The sequence below is a fragment of the Diabrotica virgifera genome, chromosome 8, assembly GCF_917563875.1.
Source record: "Diabrotica virgifera virgifera chromosome 8, PGI_DIABVI_V3a".
Taxonomy (NCBI): Eukaryota; Metazoa; Arthropoda; class Insecta; order Coleoptera; family Chrysomelidae; genus Diabrotica; species Diabrotica virgifera.
Window position 1 is genome coordinate 58,374,358 of NC_065450.1, and position 26,187 is coordinate 58,400,544.

A 26,187-nucleotide genomic window follows, 5' to 3' on the forward strand; every position below is an offset into this window, starting at 1 on the left:
TGAAAAGAAGCGAGTGGTGTGTTGTGTGACAGAAAAATTCCAATGAAGCTGAAGGGAAAATTCTATAAAACAGCCATAAGACGGGCTATAATATACGGAACTGAATGTTGGGCAGTGAAAAAGAAAGAGGAACAACGAATGCATGTGGCAGAAATGTGAATGCTTAGATGGATGAGTGGAGTGACAAAGAAGGATACAATCAGAAATGAGTATATTAGGGGAAGTCTAGGTGTGGCATCAATTGATGCCAAAATGAGCGAGCATAGGTTAAGATGGTTTGGTCATGTTCAACGTCGAGATGTTAATCACCCAATACGAAGAATAGCTGAGTGCAGGTTCCTGGAAGGAATAGGAGAGGAAGACCAAAGGAGACATGGGGGGAGACGATAAGGCAGGCCATGTTGGTAAAGGAGATTAACATTGATATGACCCAAGATAGAATTGTGTGGAGAAATGCAATTAGGGAAGCCGACCCAGAGGCGGCTTTACCTATTGTGCAGGGTGTGCGGTGCACACGGGCGCCGAGGTGTTGGGGGCGCCGAGCGCCAAAGAGCGGGTCCTTTACTTTGTTTCAACATAAAATATGCTTTAAAACGATTAATGAAAAATTACATTGGCACTTAATCGCGATTTATAATCGCTTAACGGACGAGCGGCAATCTATTGATTCATTTGAAGACATACCGACAATGTTTCCGAAGGGAACTTACACATTTTTTTATTACATAATAATGTTCAGTTTTGCTTAAAAATGAGATTTCCAAAATTTCACGCTTCAAAAACTCATAATAACTTAGAAGTACAAATTTAAAATCTTCTGTGTATTTAAAATAGTTCAAACGACCCGTGCCGTCACCTAATTATATTTTATTTATGTTTATGGTTATATTTATATTTTAATGACATTTATCTATGTCATTGTAATAATGTATTCGCGGTGTGCAAGTACTTGGAAGGGAAACGAGAAACGACCGTGCGCGAGTCGCGGAGAAATATTGCAACTATCTTAAATAATTCATATTGTCAATTGAAATTGTCAAATTGACGTATATTTTATACCTTCTGTCATTGAAGCAGAAAAATTATATATTGCTCCACAATATTGATATGATATGCAATTATTATATAAAGGTAAATTTAATTAATTGTATTTTGCTTGCAGTACTGCATTTTAATAACTAATTTTATTTACTACATACAATTGTTTACGTTTGCATAACATAACCTGCATCTTATTTTTTCTTCTTATTATTTTTTTGGACTATGGCCTTGACAATTATCCAGCAACCAGGACTAATATAATTGGCCAATATAATTAAAAGTGCGAATAAAAGTACAGAGCGTAGAAATAGAGGTCGCTTTGCCGAACTTGCACGGTCCCAATACCAGTTTGTTGAGATTAGAAAATCTATCTAGAAACATTTATAAAACTGAGTGTCAGTGTCAAAACGAATGTCAAACCTAATGGATTAAGGGCAAAAACATCCAACACTACAATTATATGACGTCACGACCAATGAGGGCGCGTTATAGTGTGGCTGCTCTAATTTGAATTTTGAATAGTTTTTTCTTTGATATACGTTTTAAATCATGTTCCGTCTTCCGTTGTGATTTATAGCATTTTTTTCGAATTTAAAATATTATTCAAGTTCCTTTGGGACTTGCGGAGTATTTTCAAAGGCGTTTGTACAAGTGACGGAATGGATTAAGTATTATATTTAATTTAACATGTAAATATAAAGTAAAGTAGCTTTTCTTCTTCTTCTTTTTCTTGTCTTTTTTTCTTATGCCTATTACGGCGTCGGATTATGGTTTGTTGTATCTTTCACCCATTTTTTTCACGCTTTTTGACGGCTTCTTCTCCTTTTTGTCGTCTTTCCTATTTCCAGAATTTTCTTGGGCATCCTTTCTGGTTTCATTCTTATCACATGTCCATACCATTCTAGTTGTTTATTTTGTATGTGATATAATATTGGCTCTATTTCCCTTCTTCTTCTTATTTCTTCATTTGTTATTCTATTCCATTTTGATTTTCCTGCGATCTTTCTTAAGTGTTTCATCTCCATGGCTTCTATTTTTGATTCATGTTTCTTCTGTATTGTCCAATTTTCGGCTTTTCTTTTGATTAAAATTATTTAAAAGAAAGATTTTCCTTTATTACCTACCAAAACTATTGCGACTTTCAGCTAAGTCAACATTGTCGCAAAGTCGATTAACAAATTTATCACTAGTAAGTATTGAACATGAAATAAAAATTGAAGTAAGTGATATTATTCAAGATTTTGCTGATGGCAAAAGCACACAAAGTATCTTTTTTATAACTATATGTTGTAATATGTGCGTCCTGTAATAATTCGTTAATAAATTATTATTTTTTTAAATAATCACAAAGTTGTTCTTTTTTATTCATCTAACCGATTCCTTCCTAAAAGTACTATTTATTCGTGTACTCAAGCCTGTAAAATTTCCTCAACTAATTGTCAACCTTACCTCATAGCTAAAAAACTTCATTTTTAATTAAATATTCTTAACACATTTGGGTAGGTTGTTCTGATGCCGTGAATGCCCTATTGGCTCCCGACTAATATTGCACTAATTGCACATGGATTTTTGTTTACATTATAAGCGTACCTAATACCCTCTAAACCCTTTAATACCCTACGTACTAGTGCTAGGTAGGTACCTATTCGACTATTCCATTTTGACTACCCGTCTACCAAAGGGCGGCAGGGCATCGACTGCACACGGGCGCTACATGGGCTAGAGCCGCCTCTGAGCCGACCACTCATAGGGATAAGGCAAAGAGAATGATGATGTTAAACGAAACTGTTCCCCAGTGTTAAAAATTGCATTTAGTTGAGTCTACAGGTGTTCCTCACTTACTTGCTTATAAAAAATAAAAAAAATTATTTGTAAGTAATACCATAGAGAATTAAATAAATATGTTTTTGGAGCTAACTACTTTATAATTTTATTATTAAGGTATGTATTATACTTCTTTTCCCATATTTTTGTAGGATTTCTGGCCACAGATGATTGTGTAATACCTGGTAATTTAGGCCTAAAAGATCAAAATTTTCTACTGAAATGGGTATCAGAAAATATTCATTTATTTGGTGGCGATTCATCCAAAGTTACCATCGGTGGTGAGAGCGTTGGTTCAAGTTCAGTTGCTAACCATATTTTAAGCAAAATGAGCACAGGTAGGGATCAAACAATATCAGTATATTTTAAATAAGAATAAAAAACCGCTAAACGCCTTAAAAATTAGTGGCGCATACAATATTCCAGCTACAAAAGATCTGATATGTATATTACGTGGCGCGAAAATCTATTTTCATTTTGATGCAAAGCAAAATTCTAGTTTTATTTTAAAAGATCTTTCCATAATATTTGCTAAATTTGAAGTAAACGCGCCACAAAAGAGTAAATTTGATACAGTTTGAAATTTAAAACTCTTTTGTGGCGCGTTTACTTCAAATTTAGCAAATATTATGGAAAAATCTTTTAAAATAAAACTCGAATTTTGTTTTACATCAAAATGAAAATACATTTTCGCGCCACGTAATATTCATATCAGATCTTTTGTAGCTGGAATATTGTATGCGCCACTCATTTTTAAGGCGTTTAGCGGTTTTTTATTCTTGTATCAGGAGTTTTTCAAAGTTATTTATAAATTAAATGTATGAAGTTGAATGCAATGTTCTTCTATTATTCGTTAAGCTTTATAAATGGTCACCTTTGTTGCATTATCTCCCAAATGATCTAGTGTCCATCGAATGTACACTAGATTTTTTTCTATTCGCAATAGATTGAAAAAAAATATTGAGATAACCGGTAAATCAAGTTGGATTGCCCGTTGCCAGATCAAATTTAGCGTCGTAATCAATACAACTACATAAACCATTTCGGGAATAATCGTTAATTGGATTATACTTTTGTAGCTTAATAACTTCTAAAAGGCTTAACCGATTTTGATCAGTAAACATGAGTTTGAAACGTATTTACCAGTAGTATCTGATGGATCTAAGGTCAAGTATGATAACTGAAGCTATTACAGGAATTATTGAGCTTGAGAAACCGTTTTTCCCGTAGGAAATAGATTTGATCATACTTATGAAGCCTATAACTTAAAAATTAGGATTTTCCCGGATATGACGTATATACCGTTAGATTTGTCTAGAGTCCTTCTACAAACGCTGTTGTTGGCGCAATTCGTTGAAATTTTGAGTTGAAATTTTGAGTAATTGCCGAAAAACCAAAATTTTCAAAGCATAGTTTTTCAGTTTTTCGGCTATACTCAGCCGTGTGTATGTCTGATCCTAACGGCTTAAACACCATTTGAAAGCATAACTCAACGCTATTGATTTGGTGTATTTGCGGTTCTGCTGTCTCTTCTTGTTCCGAAAATATATACCCCCAAAAAATATGCCGTTTTGTACCTGCCAAGTCTTCTAGCTGGCTTATGGGTGGTCAAAAGTCACAAACTACACCGGTTCTGAATCGGCCCTGACCCCTCTTCAAACAGAAAAAAAATGCAAATCGGTTTAACTTTTAAACACACATACATACATATCCACAACCATTTTCCCTTTTTTAAATAAAAATTGAGTCATATTTCTGAGCTAGGTAACTTTTGAATTGTATAGCCGATTTTCAAAATTAGACATGCGTTGAAAAGGTAATGATCAGTACTATTAGAAGCCGTAAAGGTCGGACTTAAATTTTTGAAGTTTTTGGGAGTTTTGGGGATGAGAACGAGAAACAGATCCTAAATAGAAAGGCCAGTAAAATCCACACCCTTGAACCAAAATAGATGGTTGACATATGAATGGGTGAGTCTTTTCCTGAACTTTAAGATGGGACTTGGCCCATCTTTCAAATCACTCAGATTTAGAAAATCGAGAATTTCGTGTATATGTAGTGTCGCGTGTAGGGGGATGTTGGTGTGCGCCACTGGCGAGAACTGCCGTTCTCTGGTATTTTTTAGAAATTACGAGTTTTGATGTTATGAGTATTTTCAGTAGAATTAATTCCCACAATGAAACTTTTTCATTATTGGTAATTGAAGGATCCGGTCGTAAAATATGTTAAGTAACATTGCCTAAGATTTAAATGTTTTTGCATGAAAAAGTTCTTAAGCAATCATATTAAAGAGTTCAATTTTCAAAATTGGGTATTTGACTCATACTGCCGAGCTAGGCCCAAAGGCGGTAATTAACATTTGACAAAATGGTGGCAAAATCGATTTCAAAATTGAATGCTAAAATTTTGGCCCGTTAGGGATTTAGGGACTAGTATAGTGCAGCAAATCGAATTTTGGAATAAGCAACTCCGTGAAGCTGGAGTTTATTATTAATAATCCTTATATCATGCTTTCTTATGACCCTTACAATGGAATTCCACAATCCATTAGTCTTAAAAGAAAAAGGGGCAGACCTAGTAGCTCACTGGAAAAAGATTTTAATAGAAACTTGACTCAAAAGTATTCAGAAGCGTTTCCCATAGGAGATTCAAAACTAGGCCATGTGATGTCATGCCTCCAGTGGATTCCACCAGTACATCATTATGTCTACTATTCACTGAAATCCCAGGATTTAACAGTTTAAAATTGTTTTTTATGTTCATTTCTTGTTTAAATTCTGTTCATCTCTTATTTTGTTATAAACTTTACTCAAAGTTACCTTAAACTAAACAATTTTATGCTAACTTTACCCAGTGATTAATAACCTGTTAAGTGTGTTTATGGTTTCTTAACAGATTTTTATTTCCTTAACTAAGACGCATAAAAAACCTGTTAAGTGCCATTTTTTTCTAAATTTCTTCTTGTTAAAATTTGAAACAAAAATTAATTTAATAAAAAACAATGTCTTTTTATTATAATATTAGAGCACTATATTTCTAATAGTTATTTGTGATACAAGTGTTAAAAGTACAATTTTAAGGCACGCATGTGAAAGTTTGCAGAATGAGCGAAGCGAATTCTGCAATGCACATGAGTGCCTTAAAAATGTACTTTTTAACACGTATATCATACAATATTTTTTCTACAAACGTTATAAATTTATAAAATGCAATATTTTTGTTCAATTGCTGAAACCAAGAAACCTATGACCCGTAAAAGGTAGAACAGGTTGTCTACACTCTAGGGAATGTCTAAAAATTTTTAGCGAAAATATTATACCGTTACATAAACTTATTTTTTCTACAAACGTGTTAAAAGTGCAATAATACAGTATAAATTAAATTTTAAAAAACCTTTTATACCACCTTTTTTAAAATTGCGCGAGTTGTACTATTAATATTAATGTTAATAAATGAAATATAAATATTTTGACGTTTCACAATTTGACAATTCACTTTTAATCGCAGTTGCGTAAAAATTTTAAAGCAGTAGTGCCTTAAAGTAGCATTTTTAACGCTCCTATGGAGTACTAAAAATTGCTTTTTAACACGGTTGTAGAAAAAACATTTTATTTAACGGCTGATTAAAAGAAATTATTTTGTTAGTCTTTAGTTTCAAAATGTGATATATAAATTTTTTATTTTGTCACTTAACAAGTTTTCCGACCGGACCCTTCAATTATAGTTAGTGCACATTCATTTTTGAAATAAGAAACAGTCATATTCGTAGTCACATCCATAGCTTACTGTTTCAACACTGCAGCACGGTCAAAATCATTATCCGGGCCTCCGATAGACGTGTCGTCTTCTTTCATTGCTTTACAAGAGCACTCGACTTTTATCAGAGAATAAAACTCTGCATCATTGGCCAAGCTCCCAATTGTTGGTGTTCTCGGGCAAAATGTAGTCGAGCTTGTTCGAGTGCGTTTAAATTGGGCCGTGTGTTAGCTCGTCTGGGAGTCAAAGTGGCAGCCTTAAGCCTTAATTAAACTATTCACTGAGTAACGGTGACACCTCGAACATTCCTTAAGGATTATATTAAATAAAATTAACATGAAGTAAAACTCCCTAGTGTAGTTGGTATATTTAATAAAAATTATAAAAATTTTTAAAAATCCAAACGGATTACGTTCAAAACGTTTTCGGACTTATCAGTCCATCATCAGTGAACCTAAAAGTAAGTAATCTCACTTAGTAAAATTGAAAAGGGTGAAATTTTGAATGTTAAAAATTGAAAAGTGTGGTTACGATTACTTACTCTCTGTCCTTGCTAAATAGCCACAATGCCAAACACTGGTCAAGATGTATGTTCTAACTACATGGTGAAATCTGATCTACAATTTGGCTTACATTGGATGCCAACGGATTAGTACTAGGAACATGATGCTCTACTCCATTAATTAAGAGATTTTTTTTTATAATTAGGTCTACATTGAACTACGTTTAGTCTGTCAATGATTTAGAAGAAAGTTGAAATACTTCAAATGTCAGTAACATTGACATCCAGGAAAGGGAATTTTTAAGGTATTAACCAAGGTCAAGATCCAATGTGGTTACGGAAATTTAAGTTTAAGACTGTGTTGGAATTTTAATTTTTAATATTAGAATTTAAAATTTACTATTTTTATAAAAATATTACAACCATTACCATAAACTTGACTATAAAATTAAATTTGATCGAACTTATTGTCATAATATGGTAATGAAAACAAAATGTAAGATAGAATTATTGGTTAATGAAAGTTAATAATTTTTTGGCCTAAAATAGCCTTGTGGGTGAAAGTTAAAACGTTGAAGTGATACAACCGTTGTTTAGTGTGTATAGAAATATAAATTTGTTAACTGTAATGTTGGTTGTATAAGTCTAGTAAGATATTGATTCTGTATGAAATTAACCAATAGGGCTTTTCATTCACAGTCATTTGTTTCGAGCTTCTGTCATGTGTCACATAATATTAATATATCTACGTCATACGTTATTGGTAATAACAATGATAGAAACCAAAGACGTATGGCGTAGATATATTAATATTATGTGACACATGACAGAAGCTCGAAACAAATGACAATCGATGAAAAGCCCTATTAAAAAAATTTTTGGTGAGAATTGAGGTAACTGATATAAGATTGTTAAGTGAAAAATATAAATAATTGACGGGATGTGAAAATGTGTTAGTTATAGTCAAAAATATAGGAAGTATTATAACATTATGCATATAAAAGAAAATGGAATTATTTGATTGTTAAATTAAAACTAAGTTGATAAAATGTGTAAATGAAAATGTAATTGGTTAATTTCATACAGAATCAATATCTTACTAGACTTATACAACCAACATTACAGTTAACAAATTTATATTTCTATACACACTAAACAACGGTTGTATCACTTCAACGTTTTAACTTTCACCCACAAGGCTATTTCAGGCCAAAAAAAAAAAAAAAATTATTAACTTTCATTAACCAATAATTCTATCTTACATTTTGTTTTCATTACCATATTATGACAATAAGTTCGATCAAATTTAATTTTATAGTCAAGTTTATGGTAATCGTTGTAATATTTTTATAAAAATAGTAAATTTTAAATTCTAATATTAAAAATTAAAATTCCAACACAGTCTTAAACTTAAATTTCCGTAACCACATTGGATCTTGACCTTGGTTAATACCTTAAAAATTCCCTTTCCTGGATGTCAATGTTACTGACATTTGAAGTATTTCAACTTCCTTCTAAATCATTGACAGACTAAACGTAGTTCAATGTAGACCTAATTATAAAAAAAAAAATCTCTTAATTAATGGAGTAGAGCATCATGTTCCTAGTACTAATCCGTTGGCATCCAATGTAAGCCAAATTGTAGATCAGATTTCACCATGTAGTTAGAACATACATCTTGACCAGTGTTTGGCATTGTGGCTATTTAGCAAGGACAGAGAGTAAGTAATCGTAACCACACTTTTCAATTTTTAACATTCAAAATTTCACCCTTTTCAATTTTACTAAGTGAGATTACTTACTTTTAGGTTCACTGATGATGGACTGATAAGTCCGAAAACGTTTTGAACGTAATCCGTTTGGATTTTAAAAAAAAAATTTTATAGTTTTTATTAAATATACCAACTACACTAGGGAGTTTTACTTCATGTTAATTTTATTTAACTAGATGGTATATAGCCAACCTTCGGGTATTATCCCGTTTTATTTTTGATTATATTAAAGCTTAACTCCTGTCATGTTCCGATTCCGCAAGACACTCAAGTCAATTCAACAATAAATCGATCATATCTCTCTCGAATTACACGTCGTCGACTGTAGCTATCGGTCTCCTGGCATCGACGGTAGACCCTTGAGACTCTAGATTGCGTCATAAGGAGGCGACGGGCGACAGTCCTCTGACTATATCCCTCTCGTAATTACGTAATTACCAAGGCCGCCTTCACTGGCTAAGTATTCATTTTGTAAAATATTCACTTACTGCACTTCTAAGTGTACACACACGTCAACGTTTGAAAAGCGACTGGGACGACCACCGACAAATTCATAGAGGTCTAAATTGCGTAGAACAGACAAATTTTACAAAACGTAGCCAATTTGCATAATACAGTTATTTTTGGAAGCTCTATAGTAGACAATATTTGTTTGCATTAGTTGTTTCAAAGAACATACATGAACTTATTAAGGGTAAACTACAATTCATCGAGTGAGTCGATTTTTTTGCTCTTAAGTGTAGTTGCTACTGGTAATATACAGGCATAGTTAAATATTTCACACTTATAAAGACAATATTAATGTCACGTATACTGATGCATATCTGGCCCATATCAGCAATATGCTCCAAATATGTCAAAGTTTTCGTTCGGCACATGAATGGCAGTTTTCGTTCGGCACGTATATGAATAATATTAAAAAATAAAGATTTTTCGATTTATGATACATAAGGTGAAGGCAAACAAATTGCAGCAGAATTTTTCTATAAAAACATGTTATAATTATATGTTATATTGGACTCAATTATATTATAGAAGATAATTATTATAACATAAAAAGATTTTGCTTGGATACATTTTCAATATAATTATGTTGAAAATATAATTAGACAACATTGTTTGTGTTAATTAATTATTTGTTAATAATATATTAATGAGAAATACATTCAATATGTAAAAAAGTAATCAAATTCGATATTGAGTACAGTTCATCCCAAGAATTTTGTCCGATGAGTCAAATCATACTCTACATTTATAGGGTCGCTCTCAGGCCAGTATGCGTGATGGCCATTATAATTTGATGTAAATAAATATATAAATGCCAAGATTGAAAAAAAAAACGGAATACATGGGAGCAATAATAATAAGTAAGCATATCACTCATGATACAACTAGTGGAGGTGGTTGCCAACTAATAGACTTTGCTACTAGCAAGGAATATGATCATACACTCAACCTTTTTTTTTGCTAATCTAGACATCTATAAGGCTACATGGCTCTCACCGAATGTTCAAGCACATCACTTGAGATAGGTGCACTGCGGAAATAGCTGTAGTGATATATACTCTATATAAATAAAAATGAATGTCTGTATGTATGTATGTATGTATGTATGTACCTTATAGACTCACAAACTATGTATTTCATCATATTATGATGACCTTAATCAAAGTTGTTGTACATGAACCCGGGAAGGTTTCTGAGTTGGTACGACTAACCTAAGTGAAGAGGGGGTTTGCCCCCCCCCCCCCCCATAATTATTTTGTATTTTTTTGGACAAACTTTTCTTTTTTAATTTTATATGATGTACCGGGTGTCCCAATAAGAATGGCTCTCGGCCATATCTCAGGAACCGTTTATAGTAGAGCTTTGAAATAAAAAATTTTATAACAAAAGTTGCTTCAAGAAAAACCTGGAAATTATTTTCATAATTGTGGGACCACCGCTAGAGGGCGTAATTGAATATCAAAAATTAAAAAATCTAAATTTTACAAAATTTTCCTAATGAAGGGGTACTGGAAATCCGATCGTCGTATTCTTCATAAAACTTTACGCATATTTGATTTGACAAGTTTAACTCTACCTTTTCAAATAAGAGGTGGGGGTGAGTGGGAACCTTGTTATGAAAAACTAGCTGTGAGTCCGGTTGTGCTTAATCAAATTTTGCAAACTTGGTCTTGTTGAAGACGGATCTTTTTCATAAATGTAAAAGTTATGATTTCGAACCAACTTACTGAGTAATATGCCAGCTAGAAGGCGTTATTTAATTTTTTTCAGAAATGTAGTGTTCCTTGGAAAATATTAAATACAAACATGCATTTTTAATACCATATTACAAAATTAGACCAAATTAGCAACATAATAGCGAAAACCGCATGTTAATACCTTTTTTCTATCTCTAGATATCTTAAAAAACGTGTAAATTTAAAAGCATAACTGTTACTGTCACCGGTAAACGAAATTCATTAAAAGTAGTGTGCTATGGAAACAACAAAGAAACATTTTCCAGGTGTCAACGTATATTAGGTCTTTTCAACGCTTCTCATTTGTTTCGAGCCTCGTTCATATCTCGTATATTAATATTATACACGGATTATACGGCATATGACAGAGGCTCGAAACAAATGAGAAGCGTTGAAAAGCCCTATTACAAAGAAATAAAAACAACTATTTAGTGATGACATAAACGTTCAAATTTTTGCCCATCATTTTCGTTGCAAACATTTACTCTTTCAAGAGTAGATTGAACAGCAGTCTCAATTTCTGCTCTCGATATGCTTTGAATGGCGTTTAGTATTCTCTGGATAATGATTTCTAGAGTAGTGTATGATGGGCAACAATTTGAATATTTAGGTCGTCACTAAGTAGTTCTTTTTGTTCTGTATTATATTTAATTTTAATAGTATTGTTTCTCTTTATATTGTTGTTTTAATTAATTATATTTTTATACGTTGACATCTGTAAAATGTTATTTTGTTTTTTTCCACAGCACACTACTTTTCATTAACTTAGTTTACCGGTGATAGTAACAGTTATGTATAAAATTTACACGTTTCTCGAGATATCTTGAGATAGAAAAAAGGTATCGACATGCGGTTTTCGTTATTCTATTGCTAATTTAATCTAATTTTATAAAGTATGATTAAAAATGCATACTTGTATTTAATATTTTCCAAAGAAAACTAGATTTCTGAAAAAAATTAAATAACGCCTCCCAGCTGGCTTATTACTTATTAGGATGGTTCAACATTATCTTGCTTACATTGAAAAAAAAAAGATCTGTCTTCAACAAGACCCAGTTTTCAAAATTTGATTTAGCAGAACCGGACTTACATCCATTTTTTCATAACAAGGTTCCCACTCACCCCCACCTCTTATTTGCAAAGGTAGAGTTAAAGTTGTTAAATCAAATTTGCGCAGAATTTGATGAAGAATACAATAATTGGATTTCCAGTGCCCCTTCATTAGGAAAATTTTGTAAAATTTAGATTTTTTTATTTTTGATATTCAATTACGCCCTCTAGCGGTGGTCCCACAATTATGAAAATAATTTCCAGGCTTTTCCTGAGGCAACTTTTGTTATAAAATTTTTTATTTCAAAGCTCTACTATAAACGGTTCCTGAGATATGGCCGAGAGCCATTCTTATTGGGACACCCGGTACAACCAAAAGATACATACAGTCCTAATGTTTCACTTTTTTTTAACTTCAACCGTTATTTTTCAGTAGCCATCTAAATATTTCCTCTTCTATCTATATAAATCAAAATGAATGTTTGTATGTATGTATGTATGTACCTTATAGGCTCGAAAACTATGCATTTCATCATATGATGACCTTAATCGAAGTTGTTGTACATGTTGTACATGAACCCGGGAAGGTTTCTAAGTTGGTACGACTAACCTAAGTGAAGAGGGGACTTCCCCCCCCCCCCCCATTCAGTCCTAAAGTTTCACTTTTTTAACTTCAACCGTTTTTTTAATAGCCATATAAATATTTAACATATATACAAGGTGTAACAAAAAAACAGGTCATAAATTAAATCACATATTCTGGGACCAAAAATAGTTCGAATGAACCTAACTTACATTAGTACAAATATGCACATAAAAAAAGTTACAGCCCTTTGAAGTTACAAAATGAAAATCGATTTTTTCGAATATATCGAAAACTATTGGAGATTTTTTTTATTGAAAATGGACATGTGGCATTCTTATGGCAGGAACATCTTAAAGAAAAATTATATTGAAATTTGTGCATCCCATAAAAATTTTATGGGGATTTTGTTCCCTTAAACCCCCCAAACTTTTGTGCACGTCTTAATTAAATTATTATTGTGATACCATTAGTTAAATTCAATATTATTAAAACTTTTTTGCCTCTTAGTATTTTTTCGATAAGGCAGTTTTTATCGAGTTGAGGCATATTTTCAATATGTTTACATACAAATTTTATGGGGGTTTTGTTCTTTTAAACCCCCCAAATGTTTGTGTACGTTCCAATTAAAATATTACTGCGGTACTATTAGTTAAACACAGTGTTTTTAAAGCTTTTTTGCCTCTTTGTATTTTTTTCGAAAAGGCACCGTTTATTGAGATGTGACTTCTATTTTAATATGGTTCAAAATATCCCTAAAAATGTAAATCATATGTTCAGATTATTACCAAGTCTCCATAATCGTACTTAGCCATATACAAATATGTGGTGGATTTAACAAATATTCGAAATATCTCGATAAAAACCGACTTTTCGAAAAAGTACTAAGAGACAAAAAAGTTTTAGAAACATTGTGTTTAACTAAGGGTACTACAATAATTGGAACGTACACAAAAGTTTGGGGGGGTTTAAATGAACACAACCCTCATAAAATTTTTATGGGGTGTCCAAATTTCACTATAATTTTTTCTTAAGATGCTACTGCCATAAGAATTCCACATGTCCATTTTCAATAAAAAATCTCCAATAGTTTTCGATACATTCGAAAAAGTCGATTTTCAGTTTGTAACTTAAAAGGGCTGTAACTTTTTTTATGTGCACATTTATACTAAGGTAAGTTAGGTTCAATCGAATATTATTTATGGTCCCAGAATATGCGATTAAATTTATGACCTGTATTTTTGTTATACCCTGTATATAATAATATTATAAATAAAAATAATTGTTTTAGGTCTATTTAGAGGAGGTATTCAAGAAAGCGGAAGCGCTATAAACTATTATAACTTTGTACCCAGCCCTAGTGTTTATGCATATAAATTGGCTCAAGTTTTAGATAACTCAATTAAACCAAAAACAACAAATACAACAGAACTATTGGATTTTCTTAAAAAAGCAAAAGTTAGCGATATAATAGCAGCAGAAGTGCAGGTAATTTTTGATTAGTAATATTCTACAAATTAGCTATAGTTTGTATTTAGTTCCTTATTTTATTGTTTATTTTTATTATTCTATTATTTATTGTCTATTTTCTTAATACATACAACTTTTTGTACTAGGTTAATTTTTCTATTAATCTGTTTAGCCCATGTTATCCATTTTACGACACAGGCCTCCCCTCCTTTTGTCCATTTGCGTCTGTCCTAAGTTCATCCATATGGGACCAGCTTGCTTCTTCAAGTCATCAACCTTTCTCATCTGTGGTCTTTTTCTACTTCTTTTGAATTCGTATAGTCTTCAGTGTAGTATTTCTTTGTTCAACCTATGTCTCTGTGACTACAAATGTACAAACACTTATGGAGGAGAGACTTTAACCCTGACGCAAAACATCATACGCTCAGAGTTACACAACGAGTCATGGAATGTGCAACGCTGAACCTGAGCCTTCAAGACCTATGTATCTACACACTAATAGTAACACTATGTGTTACAAACTAACAAATCAGGCAAAGATCAGGAGTTCAAGATGCCATCGAAAGAACTACGACGTTTAAGTGGATCTGGGCAGGGCACGTAGCCAGAACACAAGATGGACGGTGGAAAACACGAATCAGGGAATGGAGATCCAGAAACTATAAAAGAAACCGTTACGAGTAGGACTAGAACGACCAAGAACGACATAAAAGGAGTAACGGGAAATTAGCTACAAGATGCCCAGTGTAGAGAATATTGAAAAGAACTCAGGGAGGCCTATGTCCAACAGTTTACGACATTGGCTAATTGATCTTGATCTCTCTCTCCTGTCGTTTCCCCATTACTGAGGATCGTGATTTCTTCCAATATTCCTAACAATGTTTCTCCATTGGTCTCTATCTTCAGCTGCTCTAAGAGCTTCGCAGAATGAGTTTCCAGCTGAATGCTTTATTTGGTCAGACCATCTAGTTGGTGATCGTCCTCTTGATCTTCTCCCCGGAATGTTTCCAGAAACAATTAATCTCTCCAAACTGTCGTCACCTCTGCGAACCACGTGACCAAAGAATTGCAGAATTCGTTGCAGACGTATTGTGGACAGCCTTTTTTTAATATTGAGTTGGTTTAGAATGGAAACGTTTGTCCTATGAGCTGTCCAAGGTATGCGCAGCATTCTTCTCCAGCACCACGTCTCAAAGGCTTCAATTTTTTGGCGTTCGCTTGCGCGAAGAGTCCAAGTCTCTGCTCCGTATAGAAATATTGAGAATACAAGGGCATTCACCAGTCTCATCTTGATATTTTGAGAGATGTATCTGTCTTTCTAAACTTTTGTTAGGCGACTCATCGCATTTTTTGCCATACCAATACGTCTCCGAACTTCTGCTTCACAGTTACCATCGTTACTTATCAGTGGCGGCTCGTCAGAGGAGGCAAGGGAGGCTCAGCCTCCCCATAAATTTTTTACACACTCTATACTGTTTTGTATATCATGAATCGCGAAAACAACAATTACTCTCACTATTATACAACGTGTAAATTCCATATTATCACTAATTATCCATACGTGCGGAGCATTAGCATTAGAACGCATGATCGCGTCTCAGTTTTATTATATATTATTGTAGGCAGGACCCTGGGTTATCCCGAGATGCATGAACGGAGCCGAAAAGCCCAGCATTCTCCGCTGCTAATGCTCCGTGCAGCGCATCAGGCGTTTAAGGAGACCCGGTCTCCTAACAGTGGCATCTACGGCGGCATCACACGCTGCCCGGAGATATACCAAGGGAGGCAGAGTACTTTCTCAGCTCCGTTGGGTGGTTGGGTGCGTCTCGGGACAACGAATTTTAGGGTCCTGACTAAAAATAATGAAAAATCTAAAAGTGCCAATTTTGTTATGAAATTTGGTATGTGGGGTTATAATAATATTTGGAACAACTTGCTCAAATAACTTTTTTCGATATCTCTAACTCAAAGCAAAATATCGGTAATTTATCGTGTTTTTGAATTCGCAGTAGGCCGCGTTTAGAATTATAAAAATTCAGTTGAGTATCTTAAAAAATTTGAAGCTTCATTATGTATGGACTGCAAAACTTCAAATCTGTATTTATTTTGATATGCATAGGTATCTATTTACAAATAGATGGAATTGTTAACAAATAAACTACACAAACTTTGGTATTAAACTTTTACTATTAGAACTATTTTTAAAATGATATGATATCATGAAATTATGAATTAGGATGATATTATGAAATGTAAATAAAAAATGGTCAAAAGATGTGGCCTTAAATTACATTTTTTGGCGCATTTTTTTGCTAGTGCAAATTTGTCTAGATATTTTACAGTTAGGTATAGCCTCCCCTATTGTAAAAATCACAAGCCGCCACTGTTACTTATACTAGACCCGAGATAGACAAAGGTGTTTACTATCTGGTATTCCTCTAATATGTTAGTCAGTTGAATAGTGTCAAATCTGTCGACCACCATTATTTTTGTCTTAGCTTTATTGATTTTCAGACCAACTTTATTGCTTTCGTACTCAACTCTTCGCAGACGATCAAACATTTCTTGCTCATTTGCTGCTATAAGTGTAGTGTCATCAACAAATCTTAAATTGGAGATTTTCCTACCAGCTACTGTCACTCCACGGGCCCATCCTTCTAAAACCATCCTCATGACATGCTCACCATAAATGTTAAATAAGTCAGGTGACAACACGCATCCTTGTCTAACACCTCTCTCGGTCTTGAATTGGTTTGAGAACTTCTGATCTAGTCGTACTGTCGCTATATTAGACTGGTACAGATTTTTAATAAGTGTTACCAGGTGCATTGGTGCGCCCATTTCTAATTGATCTAATCTATTGATCTTGATGGTAATATAATATATATTTTTTCTAGTTTCCCGCTGTGGCAACGGGTGGAATGCTACTCAGCGATCTGATCTGGGCTCCCACATTGGAAAACAATTGCACTGCAGAACCTTTTCTCTCTAAACCTATGCACGAAGCCTTTATAAATGGAGATTTTAATCGAGTGCCTCTGTTAATTGGTTTTTGTTCCGAGGAGATGCTGTATTTTTCACCGGGTAAGTTTTTTATAACCTAACTTGTAACACCACAAATTAAATAAACATAAAAATATACTTAGACATTATTGTTTGGTCATAGGCTTGATAATCTTTGTGCTACATAACTTTTCGTAATAGCCCGGTAAGCTACAGTCTCAGAGAATTAAGGGGGCGAGTTTTTGAAATAATATTTAATATTAAGCAAAAAGTATTAATTATTGGGCCCCATCAACAAATCAAAATGTACAGCCATATGCCTATACAAAAATTACAAAAAAAAACTACTTGCAATAGCAGTCCATTGAATAGAAATCGGTACTTACCATTGATGTCTGAGGTAGTCTGTATGTTTTATGACAATAAGGATCAGAGATAGATTGTGCAAAATAAAAAGACATATAAGTTTAAAACATATTCATTGTTTATTTATAGAAAAAAAAATGGTTAAAAAGCAAAACTGAATTGGCAAGAAGTGAATAAATATATTAAGCCCTTCACGTTTTCAAAAGTTCGAAGAAAAAGAATTAAACAGTTCATTACAAATACCTGATGATCTGCGGTTATACTATTGGCTGGAGCTTTGTGTAACTCGGCTGGAACTCTGGTAGAGCGACACTTCACTAACACTTTACAGTTTCTGATCGAAAGTACTATTACACAAATTGCTTTTATACGAAAGATAAAATTCCATATTCTTGTTTTATTTTTAAAAAAGCAACTGCTTAATCTAATTATTAATGAAGCATTTCATCAATTTAATGATTAAAAAATTGTTTAAACTATTGATCTTTTTTTAAAAGGCCGGGAAACACGTCCCGCGAAGCTTGAATTAAGTTATTCTTGAAAAAGGCATACTCTACTCCACTATTAGATACACTGTTCCAGTTATTTTACCGGAACAACAACACAAGAATATACCGGTGTGGTATTTACGACAAACACATAGCTCTTGCTACTTTCACTACAGAATTTACTCAAGATTCCATCTGAGCCTAACTTCGGCACAGACCAAAAAAACTGGACTTCACTGCATGTCTGATCAAAGTTAACTAATTTTCCCCAGAACTTTGACTTTCTGTCCTAAGCTCTGTTCCCTCTCCTTTCTGTCACCTAATTCTCTTTTTTTACCAATAAAAGAATATCTAAGCTTCCTACATTTATTTATTATCCAATAGGGAAAATCAAAACACATTCTAAATCCAACCTCTTTGGTAGGGAATTATACTCTTTAACCAATCGGGACATTCAGCCATGTCAGCGAACCTTACTTAGGTCTAAAATTTTTAAAAAAGGTATTGCTGAGTCTACAATTAACACCCGCGCTTTCTGATATTGATATTAGCACGTATGTGTATCTAACTCCCAGGATTCGTGGAGCCAAAACGATCATTAGCTACATTGTAACTCTTTTTACATCACAAACTAAACACAGGAAATCGAATATAGATACCTATGACCGTAAAATATAATAACGTCTTTCTTTAACAAGACGGCTAAATTTCAAATTCTCACTTTTTTTTTTGACAGAAATAAATTCCTTACATTCGATTGGCATATGAAGCCATATTTTTATGTCTACAGGATGGGACAAAAATATGTTATGATACATTTACAATTTTTGGTTTCTGCATAAGGCAAAATAATTGCGTTCTTTTGAACCGTTTCAAACTTACGCCCAACTTCATAATCAATTTAAACTTACTTTGGACCAATTGGCAAAACCTTTTACAAACGCATTGCAGAACACAAAAGAGCTTTCAATAATAGAAAACAGATTCTACGTACGCACTTCAACTTTTAGATCATAATCATTATTTTAATGGACAGTGTCAAATTCTTGATGTCCAAAATAAAAGCTTTAAGCTGTTTTTATTAGAATGGAAATGAATAGATTAAAAAATGCAGATATAATTCTGAATCACCAACTTAAGACAAACAGCTCCCCACTAGTTAACCTATTCAGTTATGAGACTTTAAAGCGCATACACATAGTAAAGCACATCACTTGATAAAGTTACTCTGGCGAAATAGCTGTAGTGACATTAATTTTTATTAGAAAGTATTGAAACCAATGAAGGCCCAGATGAAATCCCAAACGAGGTGGAGAAGAACTAAAACGGAAAATATACGAGCTAATAACAAGGATTTGGGAAGAAGAAAGAATGCCCGAAGAATGGAAAACTGGATGGATATTTCCGATTCTAAAGAAAGGGGACACTACAAAATGCAACAACTATAGAGGAGTTACACTACTAAACAGCTGCTTCAAAATATTGACAGCACTAATCAGACAAAAACTCTCAAAATACATTGAAACTAAATTAGGAGACTACCAGCACGGATTTAGAGAGGGAAGGTCAACAATAGAAGCAGTTCACATAATGACACAGTCAATTGAAAAATGTTACGAACATGATATCGACTAACACATCCTTTTCGTAGATTTCAAGCAAGCCTTTGACAGCTTAACAAGACCCGACCTAATAGAAGACATGAAAAACCTAGATATACCAATGAAAGTTATAAAACTTACGGAAATGACAATGGAAGGATCGACTGCAGCAATAATTACAGATAACCGTATCACCTAAAATATAGAAATAGCAAGTGGAGTACGACAAGGTGACTCTCTATCAACGTCATTATTTAATGTCGCAATAGAAGGAACAATAAGAGCTACAGAAATAAAAGGTACAATTATAACATCGACGTCGCAACTGTGGCGTGTGCTGACGACATAGCATTAATTAGCAGAAAGCTGAACAGCTTAAAGAAGGAATTTACGAAGTTATGCAAGGAAGCATCCAAAAGGGGTTTAGCAATAAATCAAAACAAAACAAAATACCTAATATGCTCAAGAAAAAATCCAGTTAATGTGACAAGTTTAAATATTGGTGAATATGAGTTTGAAAAGGTAGGACACTTTAAATACCTTGGAGTCTCAGGTAATGGAACTAATGATAGAAGCATCGTAATCAGTGAAAAAATCCAGGCAGGAAACAGAGCCTACTGGAAATACAATAACTTCCTCAAAGATAAGAAGCTTACTCAGAATACTAAACTGAAAATTTACAAAGCAGCAATCAGACCAGTAATCACATATGGTGCTGAAGTAATGTGTCTGACCCAAAAAAAGGAAGAAAAATTGAGGATCCTAGAGAGGAAAATAATTCGGAGGATAGCAGGCCCACTAAACTTAGGTAATAATGAATTTAGAAAACTCATGAACCACGAAGTAAGAGGACTTCTGAAAGGAGAAGACATCGACAGGTTTATCAAGGCACAGAGACTCAGATGGATGGGACATATAGAAAGGAGAAATTCAGAAGCCGTCATCAATAAAATTTCCAAATGGAGACCTGTATCAGGCAGACCACGAAGAAGACCCAAAACTAGATGGGAGAACCAGATAGTCGAGGACCTTAAGAAGATGGGAGTCAGAGAATGGGTAACTATAAGCAAAAACAGGAACGAATGGAGAAAAATTGTAGAAGATGTCAAGTCACACAACCAATTGTAAAACCAACATGTTAATGCGGATTGATTCACCGCGACAAACGAATCAGAAGGGCCCAAAGAGGGCGGCAATCACTCCGCTAGGAGTGTGGATGTCATGATGATGATTGATGATTGAAACCAAAAGTTTTTCAGTGAGTTTTTATATTGTTAGATATTTGTGATATATTTAATAATAATATACATATATTTGCAGCATCCATAACAACCATTGCTTTTAAAATTCCGACCTGGGAAGTTTTTAATGAATTAGCAGGAAATTTGGATCAGAACATTGAACATATTGCGCATGATGAACTTAATGTAGTTAATTCAAAACGATCTGAAGTATCTGAACAAATAAGACGCCTGTATACAAATTCGTCTTTTGCAAATGATTCGTATGCTTATATAAAAGTAAGTATATAAAAAGTAAGAAAGTGAGTATCGTAATAAGTAGGTTAAGTTACTTCTTAAGTAGTGTTGCTAGTTTACCCATCTGTAGAAGGTGTCACCGCATCTTCCGCAGTTTGTTCTGATTCGATTGATTGCCCAAATCTTACGGGGACGTTCAAATCAATCAGGCTTGTCTGTGAGTCCAGTAGACTATGGTCACCTTATGGTAGTGCGGATCTATTTTATTTTCCCATTCTTTTCTCTGTCGGGCGTCTCTGTCGAGATGTAGCACTTGAGCGGATTTTAGGGGAGGTAACTTGGTGATTCTGAACTCATGCCAGAAATAACTCTCAGTGAAATTAGACAAGCGATGAATAAACTGAAATCCAATAAATCACCAGGAGACGATGGAATAGTGATTGAGGCTGTTAAGAATGGCGGTGAACCTCTAATAAGAAAAATAAAAGATCTCTTTAATCTATGTTTGACAAAGAAATCCATACCATCTGAATGGTATAGAGCCAAAACAATTCTTCTGTGCAAAAAAGGAGAAAAAACTTATCTGGAAAATTATCGACCAATCAGCCTGTTAAACCATCTTTATAAACTTTTCACGAGAGTAATCACCACAGACAAGAAATTAGACCTATATCAAAGTAGAGCACAAGCTGGATTTAGAGCACATTTTGGAACCAACGATCACCTCCAAACAATAAAACAACTCATCGAAAAATCCATAGAATATAACAAGCCCTTGGTTTTAGTGTTATAGAAGCACTAGACGAGAGCCGCATTGATAGCCGATATTCGAGGCTAATATGTAATATAATATATAAAAATGCGACAAGCTCGATACAACTACACGCTAACAGCAACCCAATAAAAATCCAAAGAGATATCCATCAAGGGGATACGTTGTTACCTAAACTTTTCGTATCGGCTCTAGAAAAAGCGATCAAAACCCTCGACTGGGGTGACAAAAGAATAAATGTGGACGGAGAGATGCTACCACAGAAGTATCCAGAAGAATAATACAAGGATGGGCAGCATACAGAGCTCTTAGGAACATTTTTAAGAGTGACATTCCAACTAATATGAAGAAAAAAGTTTTCGACCAATGCGTGCTACCGGTGATGCCCTATGGTGCAGAAACATTATCGCTCACAAAGAAAAACGCAAAAAAACTAAGAGTAGCGCAGAGAAGAATGGAGCGATCAATGATAGGGGCCACTCTGCGAGACAGTATTAGAAACGAAGATCTACGAGCTAAAACCAAAGTCATAGACGTCATTAAAAGAAGCTGTAACTTAAAATGGAAATGGGCTGGACACGTTGCCAGAATGAAGGACGGAAAATGGACTCGCACACTAGTTGAATGGAGACCAAGAGCCGATAAACGTAGCAGAGGAAGACCACCAACACGATGGTAAGACGACTTAGGAAAGACAACAAAAAACTGGACAAAGAAAGCACAAGATAGAACACTTTGGAGACAAACAGGGGAGGCCTATGTCCAGCAGTGGATTGAGAGAGGCTGATGATGAACTTGGATCCAAGTCAATTTCTAAGAATATCGGGGATATCGTTGTGGACTAGAAGTTTACATTTTATTCATAGTTTTGTTTTTTCTTGAACCAACCGATGCATGTTTGCAGCGTAGTTTGGGTGGAGCTTTATTAAAAAGGTGAGCGATATTGTGAGGATGAACATAATTGTGTGTTTGTTATCATACGTATTCCTCGGTTTAGCTGAATGTCTACCTGGTGGGTACGCCTGCTGTTCAATCAGACTGGTGCACAGTAGGTATTCTGCCACCGGATAGATCAGAACGAGCGCAGAGGATCTTATGGTTGATGCTGTGGACCCCATATGGTGCCTTAGAGTTTTTGTGTTATGTTGTTACGTGTTTTTAGTTTTTATGATATTTTTGTCAGATGTTTTCTAAATGTAAGCATTTTGTCTAAAGTAACCCCAAGTATTTCGGGTATTAATTGTGTTTTTACGGTTTTAGATCGAGATGCACTCGTATTTCTTTATTTGCTAGCCTATTGTTGAGACCAAAAGTGAATACTTCAATTTTTGTAGTATTTGATTGTAATCTCCATTTCTTAATATAACTATTTGCTTGCGAGATTCGGTTGCAGGAAAAAGGGGCAAATACACAATGCTGTGGAAAGCTCTTGTTAACTTTCATCTGCTTGCTTACCTTATTTCCCATTATTATCCCATAATCATAAAATTAAAGCGTAGAAGTTTTAATTTTATGATATTCTTATTGGCTATCTTTTAAGCCATTAAGAAATATAGAAAACATTAATTTTGCTATCTACTCTACTATTAAGGTATCAAAATGTTCAATGCTGACGTCGGATTTAAGATTTTCAAATTTTTTTGTTCCATTTGAAAATTATTACGACAGTTTCAGTATTTTCACTTCATTTAAGTGATTTTAAACATTTTTAAACACCATTTGAATTGTTTTAGATTTCCAGTGATCTCTATTTTATTCATGGAATCGTACGGCAAGCTGAAATAGCATCACAATTTATACCCGTCTACATGTATGAGTTTGATTATACTGCAGACAACACTTTCCCCTTTCCAGGTAGTATTTTAATATTTTATTTTCTTATTTTTTGACTATCTATCTACTAACAAGATCTATATTTATTATGTCAGATAGTAAGATGGCACTAAGGGTATTTGAATCGAATCGAATTAAAAAAATCCACGAGGAAAAAAATTTCCTGTAGTTGGCTGTATACCATTTATTACAAAAAATCATGAAATCCTTTATAAAAGGTATATTTGTTAAAATCCTTATACAGGGCTACATCATAAAACAAACAGAACTAGTTTTCAATCGGTTGACCGGCGATCATCATCAGTGTTTCCTAAAATGTGTATAACCTGATGAAATGATGCAGAGTATTTAAAATTTTGACTATGATTTTAAAAAGTTATACGTTATACTCACTTGAATCAAACATGCTACCCCAAAGTAAAAATATTAGGGTAAAAACCCTTTAAAATTAATCCGTCATAGAAACATAATTTTCATCTTTTTGGTTTGTTGGACAGTATTTAGTTTGAGCCTGTTGTATTGTGGTGATTATTTGCTTGTTCAGTATATTAATGTCTGTTGTTGTTGTATCTTTCAATGTATCATTAATATATTTTTCGAACTCCTGAATATTAGTTGGTTTTACCCATTTCTTTGGGTGTTTTTTATTTATCATTTTGAGTCTTTCCTTTTCGATCGATATCGTTATTTTAGCTCTTACTAACCTGTGATCACTGCTTGTGCTGAACTGGTTTAACACATTTACGTCTTTAAATAATTCTTTTTTATTTGTTAAGAAATAGTCGATTTCGTTCCTTGTTTTTCCATCTGGACTTTCCCAGGTCCATCTTCTGTGATTTTTCTTTTTAAAGAATCTGTTCATTTGATAGAGATTGTTTTCCAAAAGAAAAGTTAACAGTTGTTTGCCTCTATCATTTCTGCCTTCGCTTCCAAAATTTCCCAATATTATTTCAGAGGGGTCTTCCTTGGTACCTATTTTGGCATTGAAATCATCGCCTATTATTAAGAAGTGGCCAGGATTTTCCTTGATTGCACAGGATATTTGGTCGTAGAATATTTGGACTTCTTCATCTGAATGGCCTGTAGTAGGTGCGTATACTTGAATGAACTTTAGGATATATCTGGTGCTCATTTTGATGTTTAAGTAGACCACCCTTGTTGATATTTGGTTTATTGACACAATTCTGTTCGCAATTCTTTTGTGAACAAAGAAGCCGACTCCTCCGACTGTCGATTCCTCTTCTCCTTTGTAGTACCACAGATGGCCTGATGGGAGTGAGATAAGATTCTCTCCTTTTTTTCTAACTTCGCTGATACCCACAATATCCCAATTCACTTTTGAAAGTTCTTCCTCCATTTCTTCGAACCTTTCTTCGGTAGAGAGCGACCGAGCATTATATGTGGCGATGTTGAGGTTTATATTTTTGACGCACTTTGAATAGGGTTGGTTTACACTGGTCGGGTTTGTGGCATTTAAACACCGTGCTTGCCTTGCATGTTGGTGAGTATTCATATTTATTCCCACGAGTAGCTGGGGATCGTTGTCGATTCCTGTAGAGCCCCGCGTACAGGAACAAGGCTAATTTTCAATGGGATTTCGCCCGGTGTCCCAAGAGCATCGTTAGCGGCCGCGTGACGTGCGACCATTCAGTTTTTAGCACGATAGCTTCCACCTTAACTTACGGATTTTTTGCATCTGGTTTTCTCCATATTTTGTTGGGTAAGATGGGGAGGGAAAAAGGTGTATATGGGAAGAATCTGTAGTAGAAAGAAATATAGTGACCCGTCTGCCTTCGGAAACCTAATCGCCATTCGGGGTCGGAAAAAAACAAGAGTTAGCCAAGAGAGGCTGATAGAAAAGATTAAAGACATTTCACTCAAGACAAGTTGAAGAAGAGTAAAATGTGAAGGCCCTTATGATCCGCCAGGTGCGTTTCATAAGCGTATGAGTATTGGTACGCTTTGTGTTCCCGCTCATACTTCGGGGTGTTGACTACAGACTGTATGGCTCGTCCAGCATGCCATAGCATGGAGGATAAGGTTCACGTAATTTTTACAATGTAGACACCCTAAACTCCATGGTCTGACATATTATATGTCAAACTAAGTCAACCTACTAAAACCCTTATAGAACTAAGACGACAGATGAAAGGAGATACAAGTTCCAGCAAAGAAGCGCTAAATCAAATAAATAAGACTATCACAAAGTCAATAAGAAAAGACATAAGAAACTACAATGTAGAAAAAACAAAACAAGCAATAGAGCAAAATAAGAACATGAAAGTTTTGAAGAACGTAAGCGTACAAAAAGGAAAAATAGAAATCAACAAACTAAGAAACAGAACTGGAAAAGAAACTACAAACAGAGATGAAATATTAACAATAGTCGAAGAGTTCTACACAGA

General features: G+C 34.2%; 1 protein-coding gene across 1 annotated transcript in view; it reads left to right on the forward strand.

Annotated features, from left to right (window-relative positions):
- The window catches only part of LOC126889284 (juvenile hormone esterase-like), a 90,550-nt gene that overhangs the window by 49,637 nt on the left and 14,726 nt on the right, over window positions 1-26,187 (forward strand). Inside the window, exons 5-9 of the mRNA XM_050657409.1 lie at window positions 3,018-3,203; window positions 14,063-14,259; window positions 17,139-17,325; window positions 21,020-21,219; window positions 23,683-23,803. Of these exons, the coding sequence (XP_050513366.1) occupies window positions 3,018-3,203; window positions 14,063-14,259; window positions 17,139-17,325; window positions 21,020-21,219; window positions 23,683-23,803 (891 nt within the window). The remainder of the gene's footprint in view (window positions 1-3,017; window positions 3,204-14,062; window positions 14,260-17,138; window positions 17,326-21,019; window positions 21,220-23,682; window positions 23,804-26,187) is intronic.